General features: G+C 31.0%; 1 protein-coding gene across 1 annotated transcript; it reads right to left on the bottom strand.

The window, feature by feature from the left end:
* Positions 1-1,638: 1,638 nt before the first annotated feature.
* Positions 1,639-16,998, bottom strand: LOC143080859 (ubiquitin carboxyl-terminal hydrolase 2-like). Its single transcript, XM_076256940.1, has 11 exons — positions 16,896-16,998; positions 13,146-14,017; positions 11,996-12,176; positions 11,610-11,718; positions 11,130-11,243; positions 10,690-10,754; positions 10,302-10,405; positions 8,387-8,464; positions 7,770-7,947; positions 7,185-7,311; positions 1,639-6,130 (listed from the first exon to the last, which is right to left on the bottom strand). Exons 2-11 carry the CDS (start codon positions 13,896-13,898, stop codon positions 6,043-6,045), a joined length of 1,797 nt encoding a protein of 598 aa, XP_076113055.1. The 5' UTR covers positions 13,899-14,017; positions 16,896-16,998; the 3' UTR covers positions 1,639-6,042.
* Positions 16,999-17,049: the final 51 nt, after the last annotated feature.

Genomic DNA, 17,049 nt, shown 5'->3' on the forward strand with positions numbered 1-17,049 from the left:
TAATGTTTCTGGGTACATGTCTTTTGTGGACTCTGATATTGAACTAGCATTTAAAAAAATACATCTCAGCATGTGGGTCAAGTTAAAAGTATGGTTCATATTCATAACACACTAACATATTCTTGTCTTAAATATGCACTTAATTTACCTCAGAATGTTATACAGCCATCCATAATTATAAATTTATGATATGAATCAGGTAATGGGGGCACAGTCCAGACTGCCTGTCAGACTGCATTGTTAACTTTTTACATTTTGAACTTCTTCTAGAGAACCACTGAATGGAATGAAACCAAACATGGCATGAATGTTCCTTATGAGGTGCTGACAAAGTGTTGTTACTTTGTAGCCGATCCATCATCCAAGATGGCCACCAGCGGGGGACTTAGTTTAACATAGGACCCTATGGGAAATATATACAAATGTCTTCTTATAGAGAACCACTGAATGGAATGAAACCAAACATGGCATGGATGTTCCTTATGAGGTGCTGACCAAGTGTTGTTACTTTGTAGCCGATCCATCATCCAAGATGGCCGCCAGCGGGGGACTTAGTTTAACATAGGACCCTACGGGAAATACATACAAATGTCTTCTTTTAGTGAACCACTGAATTGCATGAAACCAAACATAGCATGAATGTTCCTAATGAAATACTGACCAAGTGTTGTTACTTTGTCGCCATTCCAAAGTCCAAGATGGCCGCCAGTGGGGGACTTAGTTTAACATAGAACCCTATGGGAAATACATACAAGTTTCTTCTTTTAGAGAACCACTGAATGGAATGAACTCAAACATAGCATAAATGTTCCTTATGAGATGCTGACCAAGTGTTGTTACTTTGTAGCCGATCCATCATTCAAAATGGCCTCCAGTGGGGGACTTAGTTTAACATAGGACCCTATGGGAAATATATACAAATGTCTTCTTTTAGTGAACCACTGAATGGAATGAAACCAAACATAGCATGAATGTTCCTAATGAGATGCTGACCAAGTGTTGTTACTTTGTTGTCATTGCAACATCCAAGATGGCCGACAGTGGGGGACTTAGTTTAACATAGGAACCTATGGGAAATGCATACAAAAATCTTCTTCTAAAGAACCACTGAATTGATTTAAATCAAATATAGCATGAATGTTCCTTTCCTATGAGGTGCTGGCCAAGTGTTGTTACTTTTAGCCAAATTTATATTTTTTATATGATTTCAAAAACCCAAGTAGAATCAGGTGAGCGATACAGGCTCTTGCGAGTCTCTAGTTTATACTCTTGTTCCACTTCGACAACAAAGTTAATGGGTCAATTGACAATCCTGACCTATACTTTACCTTTGAAACATGGCCTGAACCCTTAATATCCTTCTTTGGTTTTTTTTTTTATAAATGAATACTAAGTCATTAAATGAACTATATGCAATTCACATTTTGATCTGACAGGGCCGTTGAACTTTTTGATATCTGACCTTGAACAATAATCTATGTATTATGAGTACCATATTCAATACTTTTAGTCTGAATCTATAAGATTTGAGTTTGGCCTATGACATGAATGGACAAAGCTACAGGGGTTCCATGATTATAATAACCATATAGGCAATAACCTATTACCTATGTGAAAATGAGATAACAAACAAAGTCATTCATTATGAAAGACTATTTTATTTATAACTGCCCTATAAATGCAGCTTGTTTATTTTTCATAGGAAATACATGTAAGCAATAACAAATAAATTAATCAAACAAATAGGGACTCATCAATAAATCATATGAAGCCGGAGTGATCAACAAAAATTAGGTTTATTAATACAACCTGGTCTGTCCAACATTGACTCAATTTTACCAAGGGTTCAACTTACCTTTTACAGTATATTTAAATAATCTACTATTGTTTTTTTTTCCAATATATGCTATCAACTTTCTTGTGGCAATCAATCTATTATTCAAAACATTAACAGACTTAAATTTGGGTGTCATATACATTCTTATGAATCAATATTAATACAACCTAAAAAAAAATATATTAAAAGGTTGAGCAAATAAATTAAGCTTTATCGATAATTGAACAGTATCATTATAAACAACCTATGTATTTAACATGACAAAATATCTAAACGGTTATGTAGTGTTATAATACAATACCACACATATAAAACATGAAACTTTCAATGTAACATCATAGTACATGCATTATATAATATTATGAATACACAAGTTAACTGACATTTTCTGTAAGGGATGACACTCAATTCCTAGTCAACATCAGTATGATGAATTATAAGTTTGTCATTCCCCTATTAAAATTCTAAGGAGTAGAGAGGTTTCAATTTTGTTTTTACCAAAATTAGTAGTTTTTTGTGTTGAAAATTAATTAATTAAAAATGAACTTATGAGAATCGTAAAAAAATTATCAAGTCAGTGGCCTATTCACATGAACATTGCTCAAATACATTAATTTAAATAATCATTTAATTGAATAGAGTATTTCTAAAAAGACTGGTAATTCAGTGATTGTCCACAATTGAAGATCAAGTTCATATCAAGAAATATTGTCTTCAAACAATTTGTTTTTTAAATTTTGGATATCCTTATGATTTTGTTTTTATCCTTGTTTATTTATCAATAAACCAAACATTGAACTTTTGTTAATCTGATCTAGGGTAATGGCCTGATAAAATTTTGTATAACATGCTTGATACACTCAATATCAATAAACGGCAAGAAATAAAAACATCCCTAACAAGCATTAACAGTGTATAATTTGTTAACAATTTCGCACCTTCTACTTGAATGGGCACTATAAACATTTTCCTAGCAGGGGATAATAATTACACACCCTCTCCAGGTTGGGTATAATAAATATATGGTATTTACATTTTCTACAATACTAACTGTACATATCACAGGCTTGGTGTTACAATCAAATTCAAATGATAAAAAAGGCCATTCAAAATAACGTTGGTTTCTCGTTTGATGTGAGGTTTACATCAATGTGACAGCAATCCAAAAATACAACAAAAACTAGCATAAAAGAGGTCGATGAAATTGCAATATATATTATGTCAAACTGTTAACACTGTTGTCCACAAAAATAAATTTAAAAGCCTATCAAAAATTTGCCAAAACAAAATTTCTGTAAAACAATGAATTTCAATATAATGAGGATCTCAACTTCATAAGGACAAACACATGAACATGAGATGGGGTTAAAATATTTATATGTTTATGCTCCCTCTTTTTATTTTGCAAAAGTTTGGTATTGCTTCATAATATTTTTTGTCCACATAAATTGAACTGCACACTTATTGTTTTTAACAAACCATTCAATAGGAATTACACACTTACTGTTTGTTTTCAAGGTCAAACACAGATTTTGCTATAGTGGTAGCTTTAAACTTATTTATGTTGCAAAATTGTATTTGATAAAAGTATTGAGAAACTAAACATTATTTATGAATGGCCTTATGAAAACAAAATTATCTTCATATGGAAGAGCACTATCATCTGGAGATGGATAAAAATCAGAATTTATATACTGATTTTTTTTTTTCTTTCTTTTTTCAATAATTTTCATATAAATAGGGAATACTTCTGTTGTCAATGTTTGTCAACTTGGATTCTGGACCAAGAAAGCAAATTTCCATTGCAAAACATTTTATGGACTTAAAATTCTCCTTTTTTTTTATATATAATATTGTCTAGTCTTGGTTAACTTTTTGTCATGTTTGTAGGTAGGATTTTATCTCTTTCATTATTGACAATCTCATTATAAATGTCTGAATTAAACAAATAGGTGTTAATTTTTAATAAATTTTAAGAAAAATGTATGTATTGATGAATACAATATAAAATAGTTTTGTGATCAAAACTGATATAAACATAATGTAAAATACAATATTTGGGACAAAAAAAATGTAAAAATTTCACTACATAAAACTTTCCATGGTATATATAATAATTGTATATACAACGTAACATGATTAGAATGCATAGTATAATATCTCCTGATAACAATGCTCAAATGCTGTTTTTAAAATCTCAAAATATCATCATTTCCTCGCCTCTGTTTGTTTTCTCTAATGATTAATTATTGCTCCAGAAATATAAATCTGCCAAATATTCATGACTATTTTAAGATGATTATTTAATGTGTGAATTATCTGACTCATCGAGTTGAAAAGTCTAACTCACATTCAAGTATCAATATATTTTCTTTAAAATGGGCTATTTTATCTTAACCTAGAGAAATTACAAATTGTTTTTAGTGTTCATAATTGAAATATGCTCAGACTGAACTGAAGAGAATAAATGAAGGATAAACCTTCTCTAAAACTAATTCCAACAATTGAAATTGTAAATGACAAGTTACAAGAAATCTGTCAGACAGAAACACACGAAGGCTATAAAAATGATGACATTTAAAGAGATTACTGAGTAACAATTAGCTCATTAGGACTATATGAGTGACTCTCATTAATAAAGACAATTACTGTAAGATCAATAACAAACTTAAAATAGATATTGATCACATTTATACCTCATAACATATAAAATTATTAAATGGTAAAAAACAAATATGTAGAAAGTTAATATAACATTCAAGATCTTTCACAATATCAAAGCTGCCCACACTCTTCACAAGATTTTACACAGTCAGGACTGTCAAACTATCAACATTCAAGCTTCTAAATAATCCATTAATACATTAATTGCTTTCTTTGACAATACAGAAAGTTCGTTGTAGTCAAAATGTTTGGCCAACATCTGAATCTTGTTCTACAAATCATAAAGCTTCTTTTTCTCAGATAAAAGTTAACATACAAAATATTAGTCACTGTACTTCACAATAATTGTTTACAAACACAAAGCAATTAAAAGTAAAGATGTAAAATTTAAGTATATTTGATCCAAGAGTGAATTCTAATATCAAAACAAAACATTCACATAATCATTTAAAAGCTCACAAATTTGCCAAAAATATTAGAGTATTGTTCATATGTGGCTCGGATTTCATGTAAAATATCTGAGACTGCTTTACAAATTGAGACTTTTTTATGTAAATGAAAACATTTATTCCTCTACTGCAGATTTACACATTTATTCATTCACTGTAAGTTAACAACCTTGTACAACCTGATTACAAATCACAACTCTGATATAACCATTCACTTCATAACAGTAATATATTGATAAAGCATTCTTACCCATTTCATTGTTTACATGTAAGAGGTATATTAATAATTCAAGCAATAAACAGAAAACAATAACATGCATGAATGATAAACAATGTTTTATAGTGTTCTACTAAATATATATATTCAAATTGATTTCATTTGTCTAAACTTTTTAGAGTTTAGGTTTTTACATCCTTACAGACAATTATTTCAAGCTTCTTTCTTATTCTTATCCAAAGTCAGGGTCCACTATGTAACCATAATTTAAACATATCTTGCACTAAAAACACTAGATGAGAAGTTTGTGAAAAAACTGTTCTTCAATTGCAAGACCAGCAGACTGAAACACCCATTTAGATCCATTGAAAGAAGATCTTCTCTGAAAATTGGAAACCTATCCATATTTGTAAGTAATATCAAGGTTTCTCACACATTTTAGTCTGATTGGAGTTCCAGGAGCTGATCAATAAATGCAATATCAGAATTTTGCTCCTGTACTTACATTAGAAAATCTTCCAAAAGATGACAATAAAACAATTTTACTGAAAGGTTGTGTAACATTATGAAATGAATCTAAACCAAAAGGGTCTGAGTTTTATATATTCTGATTCTAGCAATGTTGGATACCATCATTCTCAATGTCATAAACATTATTTATGGTTAATATCTATGTAAACTGTAGTGAGTAGGAGTCAGCAGCTGATTTTACATTTCTGGGCTTACATTTTTATGATTTTCTTTTAAAAAGTTCACACTCTGACAGAGAAAGAAGCAAACTGATTTCAATTTTTTGCAACAATACATAATTCTTCTATAAATGTCTTTTCTATTTTTCTTTGTTTTCCTCTGTTAATCCACCATGATACTTTATGCTATAATCTAGAGGACCTGCTTGAAAGTTCATAGAATACTAAATATGCTTCTGATGACACTGTACTATGTGCTGAAGTTGATGATACCCTGAAATACATCAATTTATAGTAAGTATACTACAAATGTACCAATATTTAAATAATGATTCTAAAAATATTCATCAATGGAAATTGTGGGAAGCAAGAATGATAATTGTTTCAGTTTTCCTCATTTTTATTTACAAAAACTTGAACAACCCTTAAACATAAATTAGAATTTTCAAGATTAATAGTATAATATGAATCTCTATCTGAATTTAATACCTTTTACCGTACATCACTTTCAGAAATCTGGATGTTAAAATGCCACTCATCAATACATGCATAGGACCTAATAACCTTAACCCTTTCGCCGATGAGTCCCGGTTTACCGGGATTCACGCTTCAGACAACTGACGATGAGTCCCGTTTTACCGGGATCGGAATACATCTTTTATGTTTCCCGCTCAAAACAGTGCAAACATGAGTTATCTTTCTTTGATGAATACCCGGATGAAAGTCAAAACATGGCGCTTCCGTTTGTTGATAACCGTGTCAAAATCAGACGAAATTTACGGAATTTACGAGAATTTGAAATGAGGGAACAATTTTTTTGAAAGAATATGGAAGAATTGAAGCCAAACTAGTATACTTTTTTGACATAAAATGTCGTTTTATGTACAAAACACTTGGAATGAACATCGTTCAGTGTGAGGAATTTGTACAGCCTCATAAAATTTTTCAAAAGTTTGCCGTTTTGGGTTAAAAAATTACGATTTGGGGTCAAAGAGCAGAATTTTGAGAATTTCACCTAGATAATGCTGAAAATTTGAAAATTTGAATATTTTATGAGGAAAAAATTATCAAAACATGAATAAAACTGTTAACATGGTGTTAGTGAATGAAATAAATACACAAATAACTACAAACAAGTTTTTATTGACATTTATTATGAAGATCTCCCACTTGAGCAATAGTAGCCAGGGAAGCCATCGTCTCAGAGTAGCTTCTGTCTGGGCAGCAATCGGTGAAAGGGTTAACTGAAATAACCAATAAATTATTTCTAATGAGGAAATTTCATGGCTTTAAAATTACTTGTATGAATCTCATCCACTGGTACCTACCTGTTATCATTGAAGTGGAACCAGTCTCCACTGTAAGGATGTTTACAGGAAGCTGTGTAATGACCAGAATGCACACTACCAGAATGGTTACTGACTGCATAAAAGTTGTAGATAATTTTGGTATTTCCTTCAAAATAAAACATTTTTATTATTCTTTTTAACCTGATAAACTGTCCAATAAAACATTCTTCAAAATGATTATTTACGGTAGAAAGCTCTTAAACACTTATGTTTGTACTGTTATATGTGAACTGAATTAAAATAAAACTTTCGTATTCGTTTTGATGATTTGATTTAATGTTCAGTATTTGATAACGTAAAAATTGAGTTTTGGTTTTTACATGCTTTTTATCTCCCTATAATACTGGTGAATAATACTAAAAGGTTTCTGTAAATTAGTTGCAATCAAATCACTTTTTGTTATGACAGAAATACAATTGTAAACTATTCACGGACACTTGTAATTTAAAGTGTTTGTGTTTTCATTAGTTAGTATGTACTTCTAAATTTGTCAAGATGTCACATCCTCATCTAAAGTTTTGCATGACTTAAGTTTAAGTTTGCATGACTTCAGTGTAAGTATACCTTTTTCTGATGAGTATTCTGTGACATCCAAACTGTCTGGGAATTCAACTCGTGTGGACACTTTTTGACTGTATCGGCCCTGACTGAACCGTTTGAAATGAATCACCAATATCTGGGGAAACCTTTGCACTGCAAAACTCTTGGAACAAGCACTTTTTCTTTTACATTTTGAGCATGTCTAAAAAAAGAGATACACATATTTTTGTCAATTACAAAAGGAATGATAAAATAACACAATTGAGTTCTGTGCTGTATAAAAAATTAAGGACAATTGTAATAATTCTTACAAATGCACATCCAAAGGTATCAAGCCCTTATTAAATTAGACAGGATACATTAGCAAAAATATCAATGGCCTTAAGCATTATAGTTCATCTTAGACAGGTGCTGGTTGTATTTCATTTTTCACTGTAATGATCAAATAACTTTTTGTGTCTCGATAATAAATTTATAACCACATTAAAGTTATGTTTTCTTAAATGGAATATTTCCGTAAATTTAAATCTAGAACTAGCTTATTTCATGATTTTTTTTCCTGTCAATTTATTGGTGTAAAAATAACATTCTTTTTCAAATACGTCAGTGAACAAAAAATGCAATGGTAAATGAATACATACTGGTCTCTCATCATGATCTAATTCCTCTTCCTTCATAAATAGATTGATACAACTCTGTAATGTCACGTCTGATCGTCCCTGAATAATAAACATAAATAGATTGATACAACTCTGTAATGTCACGTCTGATCGTCCCTGAATAATTAGTAACCTTTATCATTGACTCATGAACATGAGGAAGTTACTTAGCTATAAATGATATCAATGACTCTCAGTGGGGTTCATGTTGTTTATTCTTTAGTTTTCTATGTTGTGTCATGTGTGCTGTTGTTTGTTTGTCTTTTTTTCATTTTTAGCTATGACGTTGTCAGTTTGTTTTAGATTTATGAGTTTGACTGTCCCTTTGGTATCTTTCGTCCCTCTTTTATATATATAACATAGGGTAATATAGAAGCCTAATGAAGGATATCTACATTCTGTAATCATAAACTTTGCATGGAGAGTTGTTTAATTGGCAGTCATACCACATCTTATATCTATGGAAAATTTTTTCATTTACTTAAGAGGGCTCTTCCAGGAAAAATAATAGGAAGAGGGAGATGTGTTGGCACTTTATCAAGATCTACAAGTTTGAAAAAAATCAAAATTTGCTTCATTTTGTGAAAATGGTCCAGAACAAGGGTCCGGAAACGGTCATATATGCCAGTCTTGACCTAAACTGAAAGTATTTTGTCCTAAATGAGTAATTGGGATTTAGGACAAATTTTATTTTATTACAGAAACAATTTCGGTCATTTAATGTCATTTTGTTGAGATCGAGTTTCTAACATTGTCTAAATCGCCATTTTGAACTTATTTTTTGTTTGTTATCCTTTTCCTGTTATAAAACTGCCACTCCAGTAAAGTGTTATAATCCTGAGGGCCCTCCTAATAACTATAGTAATGCCTCGGGGAAATATTGGCTAATGATCGCTAATCTCTTTACCTGTGTTTTTAATTAAATTTTCTATTGATCACAAGCTCAGAACTAATTTTTTTAAAGAAATTAAAAGTTCATAACAACTGTCTGCATTTTTTAATTACTTTTCTCAGCTTAGACAATTGTCAATTCTGATTTAAAATTAAATTAAAATTAAATTAATTTACGTAGAACAAAATATTGTTTCACTACAAACACACGTGCTTTGTTTACTAATACGCATGCTTGAAATGCTCTTCCGAAAATTAGACACTAAATCGTAAATTCAAAATGATTTTATGCTAAATTAAACAAGTCCAACTATTATAATTAATATTCAAACACTATTAAAGGTAAAACAGTTAAAAAGCCGACATTTTCTGTGAATTTGATAAACAAAACTAATCCCGGAAATGAGTCCGGAATTGGTCGTTTTACTATTGTCGTAAAACATCTGGTTATAATTTTGTCTTCAAAAATGGAAAGAAACGTAAGCGAAGTTTGAGAAATTTACCGTTTTGAGTCATTAAAATCATTTCATTTTTAAACTGTTGCCTTCCTTTTATTTCTCAAGATCGATTTTAAGGAAAATGGTAGGAAAAAATTTCTGAAGTAAATGCGATGCAACAGTTAAACAAGTTCGTTGATGCTACGAGTATGACTGTATGAGCATACAGTACACACAATCTTTGTTTGAAAAAGGGCACCAACTTTTAAGTTATCCGAAAATGACCGAAATTAGGTGAAAAAATTTCCGGATCCTTGGTCCAGAACCCTATCATAATCATTAAAAGTGCTGCCTACCATTCCCCTTCATTTTTGTTCTGAATAGGGCTGTAAGTTTCACCTTATTTTTTTTTATAGATATTATCCAAGTTACTGCTTCAGCCATTCTGAAAGATAATGTTGTTACAGTGTTTTAAAGCTACTATTGTCAGGAGCCTGTTGTTCAGTGGTTGTTGTTTGTTGGTGTGGTTCTCGTTTCTAATATAGATTAGACCAGAGATAATGACTCACCTTTGGTATGGGTACAGACAGATCCCAAAATGGATCAAAAGTTGTTGATTTGTGACCACAATCATGGTAGTTCAGAGTACTTCTCAACTGACCAACAAAAATATCTGTTGAATAAAAAACAACATAAAATAGACTGCAAAGGGAATATTATGAAGCTAAGTAGTAAATTTATGCTTAACGTAATTCAATGTAATTATAGATGTAAACTTTCATTGTAAGACTTATGGTAGCTTATATCCTGACATAAAATGGACTTTTAGTACTTATTGTGATAATGGTAGAACAATAGAAAGCCTGACAACTAAAAACATAACCATTCTTAAATTAACATTTATAACACTTTTACTGCTTTCCCTTCAAAATATATATAAATGAAAGAAGTACTAACCAACAATATGACTATTGTCATAAGTAAGGTAAACTCTCCAGTATTCTTGGCCTTTATCTTTGTCCCTAAAAGTCGCAATAAATTGAATATAAATATACATGGTTTGATAATAGTAAAATAATGCTTTAAACAACTGTCATGCTTAATAACTTCCTTATTAATATAAATTTTATATGGAACAAAATAAAATTTTTAAATGTTTTTTTTTTAAATTTATCATATTTTTTAAATGTTTGCCATATAAATTGTATCCTATATCTAGTACATATTCAGGATGAAGGCTTGATTTTTTTCCCCACTAATATCTCCTTATTCTTATATAGAGATATTATCCTAGATCAATCTTTGACTATGCACCATATCACATCAATTTTACAATGTAATTAAATTAAATTTCTTTACAAATAAATACTATAAAACTAATGCAAATAGAAATTTACTGAGGAAAATCTTCATCTTTAATTGTGACAGGTTTTGGTTTCTTTGTGACACGATTTACATCTTCATGAAGTCCTTCCAACAGGTAACGCAGAAATTCTTGAGCATCTTGTTGGCTGAAAAAAGTATAAAAGTAAAATTAACAGATCAAATAATAACAATATTGATAAGGTGTTTTATGATACATTGATTTGATTGCTGTTGTGGTGGAGATTAATATTACAAATGAATGGTATGCACCAATACATGTTTCTTAAATATTTTCTTTCCATATTTGATTTTATGCTAAGGAAAGTTTTAAAAGATATGCATACTCTAAACCAAATGACTTTCTTTTTTAACTATACAACATTTTTCTACTTTTTCCTGTGTCCAATAAAGTCAATACAATTTTAAGAGTTATAATGAAAGTTTCCATAACTATTTACAAAGATGTTATATTGCGAAGAAGACTGAATTATAAAATAGTTCACTAAACTTACGCATAGCCCATGAATCTAGGAGCAAATCTTTGTATCTGTGTTTTGAAAGAGTTTGGCGAAACAGAAGAATCTTTATCCTTCCATATACCCTCCATTAATTTGGCATAAGCTGTAAAAAAGCATGTAATAAGACAATCAAAACATATAAGATAAATTTTCAAAATTAAAACGCGAGGCTCTTTATCATGCTGTCACAATAGGAAATTTCAAGAAAAGCAAGAAAATTTGAGGTCATAATCAAATTTTGACCAAAGATGAACTGATCAAACGAACCACACATCGATTAAATAAAAATAATCAACATGTAAGGAAAAGGAAGAATTGTGTAAGAATTAGAGAAATGTATGAAAAACATACTCTGATAATGGTGATAGAGTGAAACTAACCTGTTATAAGTTGTCCCTTTAGAGAACTGGTTGAAGTATTTTTATCAAGTAGATAATCTTCTTTCAGACAATATTCTAAAAGAGGTTTGGTATTACTAAGGCACTGAAGAACACTATTCATAAAACATGTGTTTCCAAGGTTACGTAACCCACATTTACCAGAACTGTAGTATTTGGAATTCTGCAAATAGAGAAAAATTAATTTAGTGTGGTGTCTATTTCTATGAACAATATATTATACATTATTGTGTATGGGCCAGCTGAGGCTCGACTCTGGGTGTGGGGTTTTCTCGTTACATTGAAGATCCTTTGCTGGCTTTGAGCTGTTTTCTGTCTGAATAATTTTTTGATCATGTCATGTGTTTCCAATCTGTGCATTTTACACCTACAAATGTACATGTAGCTCATGTACTTGCAACAAGTAAGTTGCAAGTACATGATTTTGGTAAATGTTAAGAATACATGTAACATCTGATTGTTGTAAAATACTTGCATTTCGTTTGTCACCAGCTATTTTATGAAGATAATTTGTAAAAGTAGTTAATGTTGATAATGCTGAAGCAACCCATGGGTGCAGAAGCTTCTCGCTGCATTGAAGATCAATTGGTGGCCTTCAGCTGTTGTCTGCTCTTTGGTTGGGTTGTTGTCTCTTGTGACACATTCCTCATTTCCATTTTCAATTTTATTGTTAGTACAGTACATGTACATGATGTATATAAAGGAATAACAAATAAAATTATGAAATGGTAAATTACATGTATTATGGGATTTCATATTTTATTGTAATACTTATATATGTGAATGAATATATGTAGGAAAGCGCTTAGAGTAATTTAATATCATATAATGCGCTGTTATAAATACTGTATAATAATAATAATAATAAATAATTATCTCATAATAAATGATAATCATTTAATCTTAAAAATATTCTATCAATGTTATATGGACTATTTGGAAATCATCATCTTCCCCTATAGGATGATTTGCTTTCATATCCCTAACCAATTTCTGCAATTTTGTGTTTTAAAGTTTGAAAAGTGTGTGTTACCTGCTGGAGACACATTTTAACACATATATGTCATGTATGTGTACTGATTAATGTACAATGTATGTAACTAATAAGAAATGTACTGTCAAGAAAACTTACTAAAGACGAAAGACTGTTACTAGAACTTGATTCTTGTAATGTATCTTGGTTACTATCCCGACGCCTTCCAGAGGGAGGTCTTCCAATATCTGACTTTGATGAAGTCCCATTCTCAATTACAGAAGTTTTACGTGAGGCTGTTGACCATAAACTGTCATGATTATCAATGTCATTACAATCTTTCCTTGAAGCCCTAGACAGAGTCCTGTCTGCAATATCTCTTGACCGTGGTGTTATATAATTATCCTCTCTACCACCGTTTAACTTCATGTCTCTGGTTGCATCACTCAAACTAGAAATACTGGATGATCTTTTTCGTAAAGAACTACTGGTTGTAGCTGAAACTCCATAATGCTCGTTTTGTGGAGATTTAGCTTTAAGAGATGTACCATGGTAAGAATCAGAGTAAGTACTTGAATAGGTACTTTTATAATCAGGTTTTAGTGGACCATTACGAATACTGCTGCTTGTTGGACTTGTTCTTGTTTTTGTTTTAAATTCTGTCAATCGCCTTCCACTTGCATCCAATGGCCCAGGGCCAGGCGGTAGAGGTCTTGGGTATAAAGACCTTGACCCAGTACTAGTTATACTTGTTGACAAACCATGAGTGGTTTTTCTTCTATCAAGACTGGCACCTCGAGTTGTGCTAGACAAACCATAACTTCCTGTCCTAGCACGAGAGGACCTTGTTTCACCTGGCATAGCGTAACTTGATAAGTTATTGTATAATCGTGAATTAGATGTAAGAGACATTGAATTCAATAAGATTGCTTTGTGTTTATCATGATTCAGTAAAAACTTTTACACCATACTGTATTCATGAATTGTGGAAAAAAATCACCAGTGCAGAAATCCTCAGTTAATTTCTACATCTGAAATGCAGAAAAAGAAAGATTAATTAATTTTGTTGTTGTAATTCATATTGACAGCTAGTGTATAATATGTGTTTTAACATATTTTATTTGCTTAAATGTGCAAAAGGGATGAGACACAAGTTAATCAAACTTATATAGTATTCTCCCATACATGTACAGTTTTGTGTAGGTGTATGTACAAAAAATGTAGAAATGTTCAGTGACTGTACCATGAAGCTGGGTGAAGACCATCAACACAAAATTGAAATTTTTATTGAATCACTAATGTTAGAAGCATGATTTTCCTCCAACATTTTGAAATCAATTGCTGTTCCAGCTCGGAATGGCCTGTGCCAGGCTGTAGTCAAGAGTCATATTATTCACAGTAACAGATCTCTAAACTAATGGTTGAATCAACTAGCTGAGCTATGTATATTATATTTACTTATCATCAGGTCATTTGCAGGTATTCTGATGGAAAGGGAGGTGTATTTGTATATTTTTATTGAGTATTAGATTGGATATTTGTTTTCAACTGTTGCTACATCATACATGTACATGTATATGATATTTTTTTTATTTCATTTAGTTTTAAAATCAATTAAATCATGTAAATCAAAATCAATCATATTTTGTACTTTGTAAAAGATTAGTCTATTTATAATTTACTTTTATATAACTTTTGAAAATTATATTGTAATTTTCAACTTATTTTTGGCGCGGTGATCTGCAAATAAAATTTTTATTTGTTTAATTTATTTACATGCATTATATTTTGTCCTGTATCCTTTTCATGGAAATTCATTTAAATGTACGCTTGTCTTTTTTACATAATCATGATAATTGATGACGTTAGTTAGTGCTGCAGATAAATACATTTTTATTCGGTCTAATGCAAGTGTAGAGGGGTTGCTTCCCCTTAGTACAAGTAGAACATATATAGCCAGTCTTGATCAACTGAGCTAGTGAATCGATTCTTTGGAACAGTGGGTTAACGCACTGACTGTCACGCAGACGACTGGGGTTCGAATCCCGGTGGTGACGATATGAATTTGTAGAGTAGATACGTGTTCGCTGGTTACATTGGCGCCTAACTAAAAAAACCACGGTAGTTAGAGAGGAATTCTAGCTAGGGTATGTTTGAGTGAGTCATAATGGTATGATGACTCTTGAGATGGGGGAAGTGTGACGGGATTGCTTCCCTTAGAACATTTGGTAGATACTTAGTTAGTCGTAAGCGGTTGAGCTAAGGAAGTACTTTTTTAGCTCAGTCGGTTAACGCGCTGCCTTGTAACACAGAGGTACCCGGTTTGAGTCCCGGTGGAGACAAGCAATTTTGTAATGAAATTCGTGCTCGCCGGTTACACAAGATTATTTTTCAACTCTAACTAGACCAGGATATACGGTCAATTATCACTGTCCCCTCCTCTAAACTAAACATCCAAATGCATTAATAGAAGTATCAAGAATTTAATTGCATTATTGCCATTATTTTTAAAAGAAAAGAAAAAAACCTTACATGTCTTTTCTTAAGTAGGCAAATACTTTGTATACATTGGACGATTGGTGTAAATGTCATGGAAAAGTTCCACTGAATTCAAGGTTGGCAAAAAAGCGGTCAATACTAGTATTGACCATGCCAGTGGTAAATACCGGTATTTACCGGGAAATACTGGCAAATACCGGCAAATACTGGTCCATTGAAATTTTGAGTGGTCATTACTATAAAAACCACTATCTACTTGGTCAATTATAATTACAATTAATAATTAATTTATATATAGAAAGTGTTCAAATCATTTTTAATGCTTTCATTTCTAATTCTATTGTAAATTCAAACAGGGATCTACATTGATTAATGTGTACATAATATTATAGTAAAAGATAAAAACTTTTTGTCCCTGCTTCAAATTTCCATTTCCAGCATGAAGAAGGTTTTTATCTCACAGTTAAATAACTATAGACAGGAAATAATTTATTGTTTAAGGGAGTCTTCATATATCAATTTTATTACTTTCAACCCATGTACTGTCAACTTTTATTGGAGGCTGTTGTTTTAGTAATTAAATTTTCACACCTATCAATGCCAGGTGATACATGTAGGTTAAAAGCCCCATGTAACTTCATTTACCTGTAGTTTTATTTACTTTTAATTTTAATTACCTGTAAAATCATACATTTTGAATAAATATATATTGATTTAAACATGTTGAAATAAAATATAAATTTGTATATATATATCTTAAGTACAATGAAGTATGCAATATCATAATTCATAAAAACTAAATTTTTAAATCAGTAAGAATAAGTGTTATAAATGAATAAAACATATCAAATTCATTAATTTTATAAGCTGACACATTATACATGTTATATTTGACTTTTTATCAAAATTTTACTTCAATTAATATTAGAAACAACCATGAAAATTTCAATTGACCAGTATTTGCCAGTATTGACCACTTTGGGAGTATTGTCCGGGGCGGTAAATACCGGTAAATACCACTGGTAAATACCGGGGGTGGTATTTACCGCCCAACCTTGCACTGAATAGGAACTGAAATTTCGGCTTCTGACTGTTGACATGGAATGTTGCCAAATATTAGCTTTCTTTTCTTGAATCATCAACATTATTAAAACACTACTGTTAATATAAACTGCATTATCTTTTGAACCTTTGAATATACTGCACAAAATCAGCTTCAATCTCAACAAAATTTACCAAATATAGTCAAAAGCAAATAGAGGCGTAGGGGTGTAAATATCATTTTACCTACAGATTAGCATTGTTTGCTTTATCTTTAAGAATATAATAAGTATCAAGAGTAAAAAAAATAACTTCAACTGAGAAATATTGTGATTTAAAGCCCTGTAAAATCATAAATGTTAAAACAACCTCTGCAAGTTTACGGCTGTCAAAATTTCTTGCCGATGGTCGCCATTTTGATTACGTGATTCTGACGTTGTCATAACTACTAGATTGTTGACATTAAAAATCCTTTAACAATTTAAAAAAAAGGAGTCAATTAAAATCATAAAAATATTAATGA

Source organism: Mytilus galloprovincialis, chromosome 6 (genome assembly GCF_965363235.1).
Source record: "Mytilus galloprovincialis chromosome 6, xbMytGall1.hap1.1, whole genome shotgun sequence".
NCBI lineage: Eukaryota > Metazoa > Mollusca > Bivalvia > Mytilida > Mytilidae > Mytilus > Mytilus galloprovincialis.